The 19,137-nt window shown below is 32.7% G+C and overlaps 1 protein-coding gene across 4 annotated transcripts in view; it reads right to left on the bottom strand.

Moving 5' to 3' along the window:
• Positions 1–65: 65 nt before the first annotated feature.
• Positions 66–19,137, bottom strand: part of LOC118184138 (uncharacterized) — a 265,451-nt gene continuing 246,379 nt past the window's right edge. For all 4 annotated transcript variants that reach the window (XM_085815944.1, XM_035353790.2, XM_085815945.1 and 1 more), the window contains 6 exons: positions 15,102–15,227; positions 14,765–14,930; positions 14,656–14,684; positions 14,365–14,538; positions 6,785–6,937; positions 66–1,559 (listed from right to left, as the gene is read on the bottom strand). In XM_085815944.1, the coding sequence (XP_085672070.1) occupies positions 1,423–1,559; positions 6,785–6,937; positions 14,365–14,538; positions 14,656–14,684; positions 14,765–14,930; positions 15,102–15,227 (785 nt within the window). In that variant the 3' untranslated portion in view covers positions 66–1,422. The remainder of the gene's footprint in view (positions 1,560–6,784; positions 6,938–14,364; positions 14,539–14,655; positions 14,685–14,764; positions 14,931–15,101; positions 15,228–19,137) is intronic.

Consider the following 19,137-nt stretch of genomic DNA (forward strand, 5'->3'; position numbering starts at 1 on the left):
TAGTTTTCATTCATTTATGTTACATTATGTTTTTATACTACAAAATTAATCAAATAAACAGCATATAAGTTTAAAAGTTTAATAACTAGCTGCAGTTTCTAGTTACATTATACTGTTAACTCTCTATGGGAAAAATATTTAAATTATGCATACATATCTGAAATTCACAATTCTACAACTTATAAAAATCACTTTTAATACAAATAATCAAACATTTATGACCACAGGTGAACCAAGAACTAAAGCCATAAAACACTTTTTAATTTAATAAAATCTAATAAAAGAAACAATATTTAATGTGTTAAACTTGTATAAAATATTTTCTTTAAAAATTCAACAGCTTGATTACACCAAAAAATGCTTAAAAGTGTGCATTATTAGCTATTTTCAATTACATATGCAAACCTGGGGGAGGGGGAGAAGATGTTTATAAAACACTGATTTTTTTCTACCTATGTAAAAACAGGTAACTTTTGTTTCCAAACTGTTCTCTCCTTAATTATGCTTCAGTTATATTTGTTAAATATTCCTCTGTAATGATCTACATGGTATTAACTAATACTAATATACTGGCAGTTTTATTTGGTATTTACACGATTAAAACTTTCAACTACTTCCTTATAAGGTTTATATATTTTATACTAAATGCTACTTATAAAAATAAAACTCATATACAGATATTTACAGATACTGATTAATAAATTCATATTAAAAATGTTTCTAAAAGTTCAACATTTACTAAAAGCTCAATTAAAAGTGCAATAACAATCTTTTCAGTCTGATAGTCAACTGCAATAATTGTTAATTAATAAACAATAAATATTAAGATATGTACGAATCAATTTTCCCCTGAATTTATTTAAAACACAATTGTATCTACCCACACATCAAAATTCCACCATAAATTGAAATGCAAATTACAAAATATTGTTGGAAAGAACAGATAATTAAAAGGTTGTATGATTTTAAAACAGTAAACCACAGCATTGTTGCTGTAAACACATTTAAAAATCAAGTCCTGAAATACATGGTAATATACAATTCTTTTTTTTTTTTTTTTTTTTTTTTTTTTTTTACTCATGTTGTGTACTTTTCATTCTTGTCCTATAATATACAAAATGTCTCTCTTTTTTTAAAAAAAAAAGTTCCATACATTATAAAATGAAATTATCACAAACACATGCATGCTTAAATTTGATGGTTTGGAATCAACAATTACTTTGGATATTGAATCAAACTGGGAAAAACTATAAGGCTAAAAAGAGACAGGGTGAGATATTTGCAGAATTCTGAACTTATCCAGTGATAAACTGGCAGAACTGCATTTTGTTTTTGTAAATGATGCTTTTTGAACGCAAAATGGTTTGGAGGCTTACAATAAGTATGAAGGAATGATATTATGAACAGAATGCAGTACCAAAATTAGAGGTCCTTAGTAGCTGTTTTTTGTCCCTTTTTTAAGGTGTCTTCCATTCTATGATATTGTGGTTTTATATCATTTGTTGGCCTGTTGTACTGTAAGTGATCATACACATCCACATCAGCAGATGAAGCTTTAACTGAAATAGAATTACATTTCTGTTTAAAAGAAATTAGTCAAAATAAAAGATTTATATATAAAATACATAATATTTAACAAATTATATTCGAAAGCTTAAGAACTGTATCAAATCAACAATTTAGTAATATGAGAAGCATTAAAAATGTAATTGGGAAAATACCTTGTTAAATATTGCATAACTCAATCAATATACGTTTGTTACAATACTGTCAGTTGCTGAATATTTTCGCTTAGAAACATAATTCTTTGCACAATGCTATTTACTTGACTCTTTTCCTTTTAGAATTGCTTAAGAGGATAGGAATCATACTGGTCTTTATGGAATTAAAAACTGGATTTTTTTTCATTACGACAAAGTATATTAGAGCTCTTTGCTGGACATTTGCTGAAGACATTTTTTATGTAATTTGGGTCCATATTTATGTTGCATAGCATAAAAACATCACGCAGGCATTCATTGAAGCACTAGGAAGGCAAAATACTTGTGTTTCATAATTTTAACTACTCAGGTATTAAAAAGAATTTTTTAACCACTTCATGCCGACTGTCACGTCTATGTGCCAACAACAAACACACTCACTTCCCGGCTGACACGCAGGCATGCCAGAGCATTTTCCCGTTCAGCCCGACTGTCACATATTTGTGCCAGTGTCCTGGAACGTTTTAAAAACTATAATTTCTGCCACAAGATGGCACTGTATGTCCATATGGTTTCAGATACATGTACATTAGACCTTCTACTCGAAATGAGAGAACCATGTGTTTTTTGATTATATAAACAAACAGGGAAATAAATGTTTCCGAATGGCGTGATTTATGACGTCTCTTTAAATTCGCACGTGGTAATTGTTTATTGTAAGTAGAGAAGTTTTATTTTTGCTAAAGCATTGGGTATTTCGGTTTGCAATTCAGTTTTTAGAAAATAATTAGATCTTGTTAGATGTGAATTCTTTCTGTTTTTACCGTTGCAATGTCGAAGCGTCGAAAATGTTTAACAGAGCATGAAATAGCAGAAATGATGCAAAATATTTCAGACATTGATTCTGAAATTCTGATATTGATTCTGAAAGATTAATTGAAAGACATTTTCCAAAACTTTGTTCAGAAGAGACTGATAAGAAAATGAGACGACGATGCTTCGTTTGTTCACATTCCCAGAAAAATCCTCCAAAACGGCAAATCAGTTGCTTTTAGCTTGGAAACTCTAGTTTGTAGTATTGTAACAATAAAGTATGTGATTAAAACATTTTCTTTTTAGCTGTTTTTAATGTCATTTTGGACATTGAATTAAAAAATATTAATACGATGCTTAATTTTAACTTTTATTTTCTTGAAAAAACAATAAATAAGAAATAATTTCTAATTTTATTTAAAAAAAATATGAAATTTAAGCATTTTGTATTGCTTCCTCTAAAAGAAAACTTAAACTAGTTCTTTTACATTACGGAAATGAATTGCTTCTGAACTGTAGACTGTTTGTTTATTATTCACATATTCAAGAAAATTTGAAATCAGATCTCATGCATTACGTTACTTATTGTTTATGTTTATTTGTTAACCGTTTATGAGTGTTCATAAAAGGTTTCATTTACGGAAATCAACATATTGTTCCTTCTTTGTCTGCATGGTGATTATAACCAAGTTCTTATATTAGGTAGTTTGTTGCTCAGATGGGAAAATGGTTAGTGGCACTGACTGCATCACCGAAGAGCCTGGGTTCGAATCTCGGAGATAGCTAAGATGTTAACTGTGTATTCCTTCATAGGAGGTAACGAAAGCAGCTTTTTAAGTGCCTCCATAATAAAATGACCACCAGCTCTAGCCTTAGTAGCGATAAAAGCCTAAAATGACTAATACCTGTCATATATATATATATATATAACGGGTGGCCATAATTAAACTGATAGTGCTCACAGTGTTCTGTAGCGCGATCTGTTTGCGAGAATGACGCCACATTTTGTTTAACATAAGATTAAACAAGATGGGGGACGAAGGATTCCACGAAAAAACAAATTAGTTCCAAAAGTCACCGCTAGGAGAATATTTGCCGCTGTGTAATAGAAAATAGAGTGTTAACAAATGCAAATCAATACAGGAATTACCTTTTATTTTGCATTCAATGTGGCTGCTGTTGTTGTGGACCACATATTGCATTCTGTGGTGCACAGTATGCACAACAGCAGAAAGTAACATGTCTGCAGGAATCTCCCGTACAGTCTGTGATATGTTATCCTTCAACGTAGCCAGGTCCTGGACCACTCCTTGATAGACCTTGGACTTAAGGTAACCCCATAGCCAAAAGTCGCATGGGGTAAGATCAGGCGACCGAGGTAGCCATGCAGTTGGAAAGTAGCGGCTAATGACACTTTCTGTTGTGAATTTCTGTCGTAACATCTGTTGCACCCGTACAGCTACGTGTGGAGGGGCTCTATCTTGCATGAAAATGATTTCCCCCAGGCACTGTCTTTGCTAAAGTGCCGGAATGACAAAGCTGTTCAACATGTGGCGATATTTCTCTCCGGTAAACAGAACAGGTTTCCGGTCCTGTCGGGGTAATGTTCTCAAAGAAGAATGGACCTGCGATAAATTCTGCTGTGAACCCACACCAAACAGTTACCTTTGGTGAATGTAAGGGAATTGCTGTGACTGCATGTGGTGGTTTGTCATCCCAAATTCGGCCGTTCTGGGTATTCACAGTTCCATTCAGGTAAAAGTGGGCCTCGTCTCCCCATAAGATTTTCCACGGCCAAGCATCATCCACCTCCATTCTGGCAAGAAAGGTGAGAGCAAAAGTCAATCGCTTATCACGGTCGAGATACAGTAACTCCTGTACACGGCTGATCTTGTATGGATAGAAGTTGATAATCTTTCGTAAGATTTCTCATACCGTACCGTAAGGCATATCCATATTCTGAGCTACTCCATGAGCGCTAGAGGTGGCAGCAATATTGTCTGGTCCTCTGTCGACAATCGTTGTGGCAACTGCTTCAATTGTATCCTGTGGTACAGGTTTTCGTCCTCTGCCTGACTGAACCTTCAGAGACCCTGTTTTCTCAAATGTCGCAACCATTGCTTTTAACCCATTAACTGACACAGGACCGTTACCTTTACGCACTTTTTTGTGCGTTCTAAAAGCACGAAGAGTGGCTGATGCATTGCACTGGTTGAGGTAAAAGAATTTGACCAGTACTAAAGAAGGAAACATTGAACATAAACTTTCAATCCGATTGATTCAAAACATAACACATTGCCTTTTAAAACCCAAGCAGCTGGCACTGTGCGAATGGATGCAACGTGAAATTTGAATAAAGAACTTCTTCTTCTGCTCAGTGTACGTGATATTGCAGATCACGAGACTTTATCGGTGTTTATGTAGATTTTACGCTTTTTTGAGTGTTGCCATATTGCACTTGAACTAAATCAGAAAATGTGCATAATAAAAGGTAATTTTATTCTGTATTAATTTGCATTTGTTAACACTCTATTTTATATTACACAGCGCCAAATATTCCCCTAGTGGTGACTTTTGGAACTAATTTGTTTTTTCGCGGAATCCTTCATTCCCGTATTGTTTAATTTTCCTACAAAATGTGGCGTCATTCTCGCAAATAGATCGCGCTACAGAACACTGTGAGCACTGTCAGTTTAATTATGGCCACCCGGTATATTAAGTAGCAATAGCAGATCTGAGTAGGCAAGTAAAAGGTCAATATCTGGAACTTATACCATATCCCACCACAAAAACTCTTCACTTACTTTGCATAAAATAGCTTGTAAAGATATATACAAAATATGGATACTATTTTTAAATGCCTCTGTCAAAATGTATCTTCGATATCAGAAACAAAGTGAAAGAAGATATCTTTGTAGCACCAGATAGCAGAAAATTACTACTGAAAAGGAAGCTTAGATAGCCATAACGAATGCCAGCACTAAGTTTTATGGGTAACAAAACTTTGACTAAATAACCATAATAAAAATGAATTACATTATTACAAATGCATTAAATTTTGATATTCATTTGTTTATTACATTATAAACAGGTAGAAAAATAATTTATCATATACTTTCATGCAAACAAGGGCTTATGCTTTAGACCAGTGGTTCTCAACCAGTGGTGTGTGTATTACTGGTGATACGCGGGACCGAACTACCAGTGTTCAGCGTCTTTAGCGCTTGGCCGCTGCTGGTGGGCCTGCTGAGTAAGGGATAATTATTATGTTTACAATAATTAAAAATTGATGGCATAACACTTTCAGTTTATTGATATTGCTTTGCATTTGCCGGTTTGTTCTTGCTTTTCAGTGATATGGAAATGTGAAGCTTTTTGTACAAGAAGGTAAGATTTTTGTACTTTCATATAATTTTTCAATATGAAAGAAATATGTGTATCAGTGAGATGTTAAGAGTGTTTTAATTTTTACTCATAATCAGGGGCATAGCCTGAATTTCCACAAATTCATGCTGCTGAACACCAAATGTTTCGATAATTATATTAACAAATGAAAATTAGAATTACATGTATTAGTAAATTGAATATTGCTTTTGTGTATTAATATGTCAAGTTTTTTTTTAGTCCATATTAGTGGTTCATCAAATATAAAATTATATATGTAGTGGTCCGTAAAGTTCTAAGGGTTGAAGACCGCTGGTTTAGACATTGCTGCATGAGTCATTACTCATTGTCATGTGTTGATAAACATGCAGTGATGAAAGCAAAATATAATAAATAATGAGTCCCCAGCTTGGCATCAGTGACATAAAATATTACTAGGTGTAAAATCAACTATGTTTCTATGTATAATGTTTCAGTTTGACACCAAGCAGATACTCGGCTATGTAGCCAAATTACTGTTCAAACATATTTATGGTAAAAAGAAATAATAGGGTATTTTATTTAGTGCCGAAGTAAAATTAGGAATCGGACTCTCCATATGATTTATTACGCGGGAGAATCAAATGTGCAGGCATAAAGCACACACACAAAAAGAATTGTTCGTGGCTTTGAGTTCCGGATTTTAGATCATTCAGGATATAGGACGTCGGGATCTCGGTCTTCGTACTGTAATTATATTTGTAGAATGTAAGAGGTATGGCGTCTGGGTAAAATCCAAAGTGTCATCAGATATACAGAGAGAAAGTGAGCAGTTTTAAACAGATATAAGACATATTCACAAAATAAAAAATTTCCATATGAAAACACAAAATGAAAATCCATAATACCATCACAGTTCTTATCTTTCACTTCATCATAAAATGGTTCTTTTTTTGATAAATTTGGCTTTAAATCTTCAATACTATGATAAATATTACGACTGAACTCTAAATCTATTTTGGATTTCAGGCCCACTTCTTCACCATATCCTCCACATGCACCTAAAAATAAAATATAACTTATTACTTGAAATGTACAGATCTTTTAAAAATAATACCAGAAGCTTAAAGTAAAACTAAAAACTCTCTTATTTATTGTAAAAACTTCACAGGTTAAAATTTCGGTGGGTAACAATTTTCTAAATCTTCAAATGAGTAAGAACACTTTTATTCCCCCTATCCTCAAAAAACAGCATATTTGGACAGGCAATCTTCAAAAGAAATTACCTAAAATTTCTACTTGTACAGTGGGAGCATGTGAAATATAATTAAAATAACTTCAGATTCATAAATTTATGGAAAAAATTCACAAATTTTTAAATGCACAATTTTTTTGATAAAAAACAATGTCAATCTACAGCTGAATTTTGCCCAAATTAGATAGAATAGCAAATTTTACTTACTTGCAAAATTTATTTCTTAAAATATAAAATTGTGAGAGCCATTTTTTAATTAAATCTTTAAGTCTGAAAACACAAATGGAAATACAATGAAAAAATTTAACATATGCAGAAGTCTAATACACATTTAATGACATTGGTCATGGTTTGTCTTTCTTCAACCCTAAATTCTATGAGTGCTATTTGTTTGATTTCTACCTAAGTGAGGAGATGCATTCATGTATGACGTTTTAAGGAAAACTGCCTCATATTCACATTGCACATGCAAAAACCACGAAAATGCCTATGCAGCCAGGTTGCTTGCCTAGTTTCAAACCCAAGTGAAACTATTAATATTCAGTAACTTTACTGCTCAGCCATTAACAGACTTTTACATTAATGGTAAAGATACCAAATTACATTAATGGTAAAGATACCAAACTGAGTTGATGCTCCCAACACAGGTAAGATTACTGCGCATGTAAAGATACCTAACTGAATTGATGCTCCACCATGGGTACGATTAGTTTTTAGCCCAAAGGAGTGCTAGCTCAGAAGGGCTATTAATTTCATTTTGGCACTTTGCGTCAATTCACTTTTCAAACTGTTGCCACCAAATATTACAGCTCTGTTATATTTAAAGAAATTAAATAATGAATTTGAATTTCTTTAAATATAACCTGCATAAATATATGAATGTTTCTCACATTGTGATAAAACAACAGTAGCTAGAGCCATCAAATTTTGAATAACATAATCATCCTCCAAATATAATCTGTAAACCCAAATTTGGAATTTGTTTTATAATCGATTTCATATTTTGTAACACTTTAACGAATTTTTTAATAAGAAACTCGATTTCAAAGCGAGCAATGGCGACACTGTATGGGGAAAAAAACTTTACCTCCAGTGCATGAGACTGTGTATTAGAAATTCTAAAGATGTGCTCATTTTAAAATTATTGCTGTTGAGTTGAATTTTATGGTTTAAGTGCGAAGAACATGATAAATAAAGGTAATACAGAAAATGTTTAAAAAAAAGCCCCTTTGGACATAATGTAAAATCTGAATTTTTATTATATCAAAGTTAAAGGCCAAAATGTAGGTGGCATATTAGATCTATAGAAATACGAATGACATGGTGACAGAAAAACAAATGTGTTTGATGATTGGGGTAAGAAATATTAGTGGCAAGTGCAATTTGCTCAAATTCTGGCCAGTTTTCTTTATAGCTATTTGTCATTAATCTTTTGAAAATTTTTATATTATTTGACCCATTACTTCTACCTTCAAGTATGTTCTTCACTGACATTATGTAATCTGTGATGAATTTCAGTTAATTTTTTACCTTTAACAGAGATTTAACAAGAACAGTCTCACACACAGTGAAGGCATTAATTCAATTAAATAGATTTTTGAAGCATGTTACCTATAAAAAAATGAGTGGACTGAAAGATCACTTAGATAAATAGTAGTCATAACATATAGTTCTGTATAATTTAAAACTTTTTTTTTTTTTTTTTTTTAATTTCACTTTTATTTTCTAGCTCTTTAGCTCTCAGTTCTTGTAGATCATCTCATAGGAAGAGAACCTTCAAAACATTTTAATTAAATAAGTGTTATTTCTGCAGTTTTTATTACATCCTCTTCTAAATCCAGATTTATTATCAAAGGGAAGTCCCCAAGAAGTAAAACGAAACAATTTTATCCTAATTCTTAAAAATTTTCCCCCATTTACATCTATTAGTGTGTGTGAAAGCCTCGAGGGCTATCTGCCTAAGGGGAGGATGCTTTCGTGGAGGACTTTCTGAGGGAAACTGGCTCGTATACACGTTACACATAGGGAAAACCACGAAAACGCCCATGCAACCAGCCCGTTTGTGGGATTCGAATCTCAAACCGAACTACCAGTGTTCAGCGACTTTTCCGCTCGGCCGCTGGTGGGCTTACGTCTATTAGTAAAGCCTATATAGGTTGTAGACATGGAGCTAAACTTTTCCCTCCCCCTTCTAACAATACAGTTGAATTAATAATAATTAAAAAAAAGTCTATACTTTCTAAATGACTCACTGAGCTTTTTTAATGCATAACTCTGTATCAATTGTTATTTAACTGATCAAACAAAAAACAATTTTGGAGACTTAAAATGTTATCAAAAGAATTCAAAAATTCCATTGCCGCTGATCCTGTTTTATAACAATTTCACAGATTATTCTAAGAACATAGGCAAGTATAAAATTATGAGGGTACACTTTTAGCTTTTAGAAACTATTTATTTACAATCTTAGAATGTATAATCACAGAGCACTGCAATACCAGCATAGTTCTATTTCTCAATCCCTCTCCAAAGTGTTGCCAATTACAAGTTACTAAATATTAAATGTTACCATTTACAAATTATTAAATATTACATCTTCCGTTTTTTTAAAAAGTTCAAAAGTTTTAACAGTCTAAAATCAGTCCAAATACCTGGCCGGCTTTCTAATCAGTCTCCCACTTCTAGTTCTTAGCTCACCGTTCCTTGTTTCTGAGTTAGCAGAGTTTGGTAGTTGATCTTCTAAACTTTGCCCTTGAGAATATCTGGAATCATATCCTTTTACATCTGTTTTCTGTGTATTAACTCCTTGTTCTGTTCCTCTGATATTCTCATCAACAGCTAAACTGTTTCCTCTAATATCTTTTCTATTTCTTCTCAATACTGATCCACCTGATCTAAGTATATATGATCTAGGCGTCTTATGCACTTCTTCTACAACTGCTGGTTTCCAGCGATTATCTTGATATACCCGAACACAATCTCCTTTATTTAGCAATGGTAATGTTTTTGTATGACGATCATAATATGACTTCTGTTTAGTTCTTTCTTGGTTGATTTTTTCTTTTACATTTCTCACAACTTGAGGTTTAAGTAATTCTTCAGATGTAGGAAGAATCGTTCTTGTTCTTCTACTCATAAGTCGTTGAGCTGGTGATCCTAGCATCTCATTAGTTGGAGTGTTCCTATGAGCTAACAATGCTAAATAAGGATCAGCATGATCTGCTTGAGCTTTCTTTAACAATTTCTTCGCCGTTTGTACTGAACGCTCTGCTAATCCGTTCGACTGTGGATGGTATGGGCTGCTTGTTATATGTTTAAATTGGTATTTCTTTTCAAATTCTGAAAATTCTTTACTTGCAAACTGAGGTCCATTATCAGATATCACTATCAATGGTATACCGTATCTTGCAAAATGAGATTTCATGTAACTGATCACTGTCTGACTTCGAGTATCCGGTAGTTTGCAGATTTCAAAAAAGTTGGAATAGTAATCTACAATTAATAAATATACATCTTTGTTAATCTCAAATAAATCTGTCGCAACTTTATACCAAGGTAAATTGGGAATTTCATGTGGTATCATAGGCTCTCTTATGTTTTTGTTCTGGTATTCATTACATATAGAACATTTTGAAATTTTATCTTCTATCTGCTTGTTCATAAATGGCCAAAACAAAACATCTCTAGCTCTTTTCTTACATTTTTCTATACCAAAATGACCCTCATGAATTAAATTTAACATTTCCTTTTGCATAGATAAAGGAATAATTACCCTTCCTCCTTTGAAAAATAAATCATTTTCCATTGTCAACTCATCTCTGTAGTCCCAAAATACTTTGACTTGAGGTTCTACCTGATGTTTCCTTTCTGGCCAGCCTCTCAGAATATATTTCTTTAAGCACTGTAGTGTAGCATCACATTCACTTTCTTTCTTTAATTCATAAATTTTGTCATCAGATGCTGGAATCAGTGTACAAATTTCTGTATCTTCATCATTATCTTCTTCTGTTGTATTCAAATATGCTCTACTCAAAGTGTCTGCTATTAATAAGTGTTTCCCCTTTTTGTATCGTACATCTAGATCATATTTCTGTAAATTTAACAGCATTCTTTGCAATCGCTGTGGTGCTTTAAAAAGAGGTTTCTTAGTTATGCTTTCTAATGGTCGATGATCAGTTTCAACTGTAATACGTTTGCCATATATATATTGATGAAATTTAGAACATCCAAAAGTAATAGCTAAAAGCTCTTTTTCTATCTGAGCATAATTTTTTTGATTTTTTGTTAGAGCTCTGGAAGCATAAGCAATTGGTTGGTTTTCTTGTAGTAAAACAGCGCCTAATCCTTCAGAACTTGCATCTACTGAAAGAGTTACATCCTTATTAACATCATAGAATTTTAATACGGGTGCTTTTGCAATCAGTTCTTTAAGTGTTTCGAAAGCTTTTTGATGCTTTTCAGTCCAGTGCCAGAGGACATTTTTCTCAAGTAACTGTCTTAATGGTGCAGTAATAGTAGTTAAGTTAGGAATAAATTTGGCTAAATAATTAATCATTCCCAAAAATCTTTGTAGCGAAGGCACATCTGTAGGTTCTGGCATTTTAACAATTGCTTCCACTTTAGAAAAATCAGGTTTTAGTCCATTTTCACTTAACTCGTGTCCTATATAATTCACACGATTAACTTTTATTTTACATTTAGCCTTATTGAACTTCAAATTATTTTCTCGTGCTCTCTGGAGTACTTTTTTAAGTCGTAGCTCATGTTCCTTTTCATTAGATCCCCATATTAAGATATCATCTATAATACATTCAACACCATCTAGACCTTCTATTATTTGGCTTAATTTTCTTTGGCAAATTTCTGGAGCTGAACATATGCCAAAAGGTAATCTTTTAAATTTGTATCTGCCAAAAGGTGTATTGAATGTACACAAATTACTACTTTCTTCGTCAAGCTGGATTTGCCAAAAAGCACTATTAGCATCTAAACCAGAAAATATTTTTGCGTTAGGCATTCTAGTGACAACTTCGTCAATGGTTAACATCGGATAATGTTCTCGTTTTATAGCTTTATTTAAATCTCTAGGATCTAAACATATTCTTATTTTGTTCGGTTTGACAACTGTAACCATTGAATTTACCCATTCAGTTGGTTCTTTTACTTTCTCAATAACATTTAAATTTTCCATTCTTTGTAATTCTTTCTTAACTTTATCACGTATAGCTATGGGTATTTTTCTTGGAGGATGAATGACTGGCGTTACATCTTGTTTTAACTGGATTTTATATTCTCCATTCAAACAACCTAAGCCTTCAAATACATCTTTGTATTCCTCCAGTAAGTCTTCAGTGTAAACAGACATTACTTTCTGAATCAAACCTAGTTGCAAACATGATTTTAATCCTAATATAGAAGGTACTTCTTTGTCAATAACTTGGAATTCCACAACATAATTATTTTTTCCATATTGGCAGTTAAGTACTACTTTTCCTAAAGTATCCATTTTATTCCCAGAGAATGTAACTATTCTTTTAATTTCAGACTTCTGTATCGGAACATTTAGCAATTTCAGTTTGCTTTTAGAAATAACATTGCACATTGCTCCAGTATCTAACTGCAAATTTAGTTTACTTTTATTTACATTAACGTCAACAGTCCATTTCTCTTCCTTGTTATCTGAATTAATGTTTAATGTGCCAACATAAAATTCTAACTCTTTCTCAGAGTCATGATTTATTAATTTAATTTGTCTATCTTTTTTGTTTACTTTGACTGCTTCATTTTTTATTATATAGCTTTTACACTGACTCGCGAAATGATTTGCCTTTTTACATTTATGACAGATTTTTCCATATGCTGGACACATTCGATACTCATGAGATGTTCCACATTTAGAACAAACTTTTGTCTTTTGTTTATTGGTATTTACCTCTTTGTAGGTATTCTTATTATATTTACTTAGTTTCTTTTTCACTAAGTTTACAGCAGTTTCCTCATTCTTTATGATTTTCATTTGATGTGCACTTATTTCAGCAGATCTGCATATATCAAGAGCTTTTTCTAATGTTAATTCTGTTTCATGTAACAATCTTGCTCTCACTATATCATCTTTAATACCACAAACAATTTTATCCTTTATTAAACTATCCGTTAATTGTGCAAACTCGCATGTTCTAGCTTTATTTCGAAGATCAGTTACGTATTCATCTATGGTTTCTGACGCGGTTTGATTTCTAGTAAAGAATAAATGTCTTTCATATGTAATATTTTTCTTAGGAATACAATATTCTGTAAATTTTGTTTTAATTTCACATAATTTAATTTCTTTACCCTCTTCTATAGGAAATGTATTATATATTTCAAGACCACGAATTCCTATTACATGAAGAAAAGTATTAACTCTTACCTTCTCTTCTTTATTATGTAATCCACTAGCTACTTCATATATTTCAAATGATTGCAGCCATCTCTGCCAATTCGAAGCCAGATTTCCATCAAATTTCATCGGCTCTGGTGGTTTTAAACTTTCCATTTTGAAAGCAAAACACTTCTGACACCATATAAAATTATGAGGGTACACTTTTAGCTTTTAGAAACTATTTATTTACAATCTTAGAATGTATAATCACAGAGCACTGCAATACCAGCATAGTTCTATTTCTCAATCCCTCTCCAAAGTGTTGCCAATTACAAGTTACTAAATATTAAATGTTACCATTTACAAATTATTAAATATTACAGCAAGTAGTGGTGATAATTCCATGGAAAGGTTCAGTATGAAAAAGCAGAATATCTTTAGAATTGCTGCATATTACTTTTAACAGCAAGATAACTTAGTGTTTCAGAGTTAGACTTCTAAGGTCATACATAGAATGTTATGCCATGCGAGTTTATTTTTCGGGAATATGTTAAGACTGCTGTGTTCTTATCAAGTGTATTCACAAGCTAACAAGAATAAAATAAAAAAAAAAAAAAAAACTGCATTATTACCATGAAGAAGGCAATAAAAGTTATGTTGTGAAGAACATGGCAAGACTTCTGTTATTCTTTTGCAATAATACAGTGCAACAGAAGTCACACAAAAAATATGCAAGGAAAAAACTGCACCATTTTCATTTTATATATTAGTTGTCAGTGAATGTTTACAAACTTATAAATGAAGCCATATGAAAATAAACTCAATTAGTTTGAAAAAGTTCCCCCTCCCTTTTTTGGGGGAGAAAAACATACCTTTTTCAACATAAGTTTCTGAATCTTCATCTCCCAGTTTAGCTTTTTCAACATTGTTTTTCATTCTTAAATCATTATATATATGTTTAGTACCAGTATTATTTAATGATGCACTGCATGCTCCTGCTGGAACACCTTGATAAGCATATACTGGATTGTCAAAATGTCTGCGATCTAAAATATAAAGTGCACATATTGTTGGTTAATTTTTAGCAGAATATTCGGCTATATTAAAAATATATTCAGTATGATGAGTGGATGACTAAAAATTCATATCAGAAAGGAACTCACCTGGAGATGGATTAGGATCTGCAGCATAGCTACAAAAAGAATTTATAACACTTATTGAATATTATAACAATTTGAAGAGAATTATCAGAACATTTTTTAATTTACTTACGTCACATATGCTAATTCATCTTTAAGCCTCTTTAAACGTCTCCTGTAATATATAATAAGGAGAACAATTACAACTAACAAGATTATGGCTAAAATCACTCCTCCTACCACACCAGCACTTGTTGATGAATCATCTTCCATCTTCTGAACACTTTGTCCCATTAAACCTAATTATATTAATACAATGAATATTATAATTTTCTCGTTAAAATATTTTATAAAATATAAAAAAATATATTCACATATTTTGAAAATTATTAAATCAATGCAGGGAAAAATTAATATTTACTAAGAGAAAAATGAAAAAATAACATAAGCAACACTAAAAAAATACTAACGTTGTTCACAATTTTCTCCTCCATATCCATATTTACATACACATCCTGACAGAGGGCTGCAGACATAATTTTCCTTACACTGACACTGCTGCATACAATGATCACCATAATAACCTTCAGGACAAACTGAAACACATAAAATAATTATATTAACAAGACACAGAAAACTGAAACACATAAAATAATTATATTAACAAGTTACAGAAAACTATCAGCAGCTGACAAACACATAGCAACAAGTACCTAAAGAACATTTTGCATTATTCTGAGCACTAATAAATTTCTGTGAAAATCTTGAAACACATACATAATAGCTGATAACTCTGAACTATGAGGTTCAAAATTAGCAAATTAAAGTAAGTTTCTAATGCTTAATTCAGATTATTAAAATAATTACATGACTTTAAAGTAAAATGCATTACATTAAAATTTAAAATAAAAAACTAACTATTCAATTGTGTTTTTGCTGGTTTCACTTTGCAATTTTCCAAAAACTTTACGCTGATAAAAATCTACTTAAGATGAAAAACTCTTAAATATCTTAAATCTGATATAAACAGTTCAAATAGAGTAAAAATTAATCAGGGACTTTACACACTGGACTTTCATGCTTTTATTTCAGCTTCATTTATTAAACTGAAGACAACTGTGTAAAAAATTACATACATGCAAAAAGATTGAAGTGAACATTTGTACTTTAAGATGATTGGTTAATAAAAAAAATTGGTGAATTAGCTGACAGACCAAAAGTTACAGTTTAATTTTTTTCAAAATAAAATAATTGCCTGGTATCTCTACCAGACAGAAATACATTAGTACATCAAAATTGCACAAAGACAGTTCTTACTAACACACATAGACTTTTCACATGCAGAAGGCCTGTTATTAAACAGAAAAAAAGAACAACATGTGCGTATGTGTGTGTGATTATGGCAAAGCCTCGAGGGCTATCTGCCTAAGGGAGGGATGCCTTCATGGAGGACTTGCTAAGGGAAACTGGCTTGTATACACGTTACACATGGGGAAAACCACGAAATCTCCCATGCAGCTAGCCCATTCACGGGATTCAAACTTCAGACTGAACTACCAGAGTTCAGTGACTTTACCACTCAGCCGCTGATGGCCCCTCCCCCCAAAAAAAGAAGAAAAAAACTACTTAATAATGAGATGAAATCTAACCTATATTTGAGAAACAATTGGCTTATTATTATTAACAGATTAGAAGATGTGATAAAAATTTCAGTTTGGTGAATACTCAGTAATGATTATTAAGTAAATATTAAGTAAACTTATAAATTAGAATAAGAATTCAAAGAATATCAAAAAATGCTTAAAGAACATCTGGAGAAATACAAAGGACTGACCAATAGGATAATCCCTCTCCTCACACTGCTTCTCTTTCTGTTAACTAATTTTAACCTCACAGTGTCATCAGATGGTCATGTAGCATTTCATTCATGTGAGCAAGAGCTCCATCAGATCAATTATCAAGAGGTACACATCACAAGCTTTTCTCTCCCCTCAGAATTCTTTCTGGGACAATGCTCACAGCACATATTACTTTTCAGCATGCAAAATTAACAATAATTTTACACTCAGTACCATTCTGTGCTGTTTCAAATACATTCAGATCAACTAAAGTAACCATGCAGTCACAATGCAACCAAAATAACAATAGGCAGAAATAATGGCTCAAATAGCATGTGTTCAAGGTAAGCAATGCAGCAGATTTATTAAATACTTTAAAATTATACTACTTTAGATTACTGCCACAAACAATATTACTTTTTGAAAACTTTTATCAATTCTGTGTTTAGAATATTATTTGTTATCATTCTTATGAATGAAACATTTAAACTCAAATAACTATACCAGAATTCAATATACTGTTGTGTGCGTATGGGTACATTATGAATTGAATGTACAAGTTCGATGAAAAATTAACAAAATTTACTATTATCACCACAAATAAAACAAAATGCTTACATTTCCTGAGATATTCGTGCAGTATTACAATATCTCACAGTAGTTATCTTTTAATTACTCAAATGTTCAACAGAACTTAATTCAAAACAGCTAGAGAAAGCTAATCCGCCAATTCGCTACAGTCAACAAGAGCAGTTTTCTAAGAAAACTCTTAAATCAAGAACTGAACTGAATTGACAGAACTCCTTTTTATAAGCTTTTAAATTTCCGCACGAGATTGTTCTAGCAATTTCTCGAAATCAAAAAGATATATTTATTTATTAAATGTTAAATGCACTTGCTCTTGTATTTTTAATTTTCTAGCTTAGCTTTCCTTTAATATTCGTCACGCGCTGCACTGCACAGGGAATAAACAATTTTATTTATAATTCTACTAACATTAACTGTTTAAATACCAAATCCATAAACTGCCCCCTTCCCAAGGACTGCATGTCCCGGGCAGTACAATCCCTGGACAGCAAGCAAGCCAAACTTACAACTAAAGCATAAATGCAATAATAAACATTACATTACAATAACAAACAACATGAACAATAAATATAATAACTAAAACAAATCCAATTACTATCAAATTCTAAATACAAATCAAATACACATTTAGAAACAAAAATTATCATGGTCTTACAGTATTTACAATTATACTAAGTACTATGGCCATAGTAATGAGCTAACCTGTCGTAATGAGTGACTTTAGGTTTAGAGTTTGATGACTTACGGATCTGAACCACAGTGTCATTCAGTCTCTTTAGGACTGTACAAGGTGACTGTAATTTAGGACTGAGTCCTTTTTGTCGAATTGGGTTCTACTACCTCACCTTGTCTCTTTCGTTGAATCTATGTCCAGTAGCTTTTGTGTTGTATCTGGTCTTCCCTTTCTCCATTGCCAAGCTGATTCGCTTTCGTGCAGAACGGTGCATCACTTCAAACCAGGCCTGGACATCTTGGATGTATTCCTCAGGCGATGAAGGCACATCCCTAGGGCGACCAAACAGGTAGTCACAAGGCAGATGAAGGTTTCAAATGAAGAGCATCTGGGATGGAGGATAGCCAGTAGTCTGGGGTTTCTCTTCGACCCTAGGATTTTGGCAGCATTCTGAGTAGGGTCTTTCACATGAGACATCGGTGTTTCCAGGTGAGGATCCCTTTTGAGGAGGGATAGTCATGTCCTCAGATGCTGAAAGCAATTTGTTGTTTTTGACGTCGACGGAAAAATTGTATTTCCTTAAAAAGTCCAATCCGAGTATGCATGGATCTGTAATATCCGCCACATATGCGGTGTAATGGTAGGCGGCCTTTTCAAATGTGATGTTCACGTTTAACTTCCCAGCTACGTCGATCTTATCACCAGACGCAGTCTGAAGTGTGACACAGGATGGCATCCAAATGAGCTTATCCTTAAATCGTTGAGCTAAATCTTTATGAATGATGGTAACATTAGCTCCTGTGTCAATGATCATATTGCAAGAAACTCCATCGATATTCCCATTGATGGACAGTCCATTACGCTACCATTCACTGTAGAAATCGTAAACACTTTAAAACAGGGTTTTTCATTATCTGGCAACCTCCACTTCTCGATATGGTCATTAATTTGTTTCCTGTATTGTAGCTGGGAAATGATCTTATTTTCTGTAACCTATGATATTCTGCAATTCCTTCATATGTGGGCTTCAGCTCCAAAGTTCCAGCACTTTGGTTTCTTGTCACTCCTTTTTTGTCTCACGCCACTGACTTGTAAAATCATCTGTTTTATTTTCCGTACCCTGGACTCATGTATAAATTTATTACTCATGTATAAAACTCATGTATAAAACCACTCACTGTATAAATTTTAAGCGCTTTAAAACAAGGTTTTTCATTATCTGGCAACCCCCGTTCCTCGATATGGTCACTAATTTGTTTACTGCGTCGTTGCTGGGAAATGGTCTTATTTTCCGTACCTCGGGGTGTTTTGCAGTTTCTTCGTATGTGGCCTTCAACTCCACAGTTCCAGCACTTTAGAACTAGTTTCTTTTCACTTCTGTTCCGTCTCAAGCCACTGACTTGTCTG

This window comes from Stegodyphus dumicola, chromosome 4 (genome assembly GCF_044657685.1).
Source record: "Stegodyphus dumicola isolate Sdum_Otavi_A_Nest chromosome 4, ASM4465768v1".
NCBI lineage: Eukaryota > Metazoa > Arthropoda > Arachnida > Araneae > Eresidae > Stegodyphus > Stegodyphus dumicola.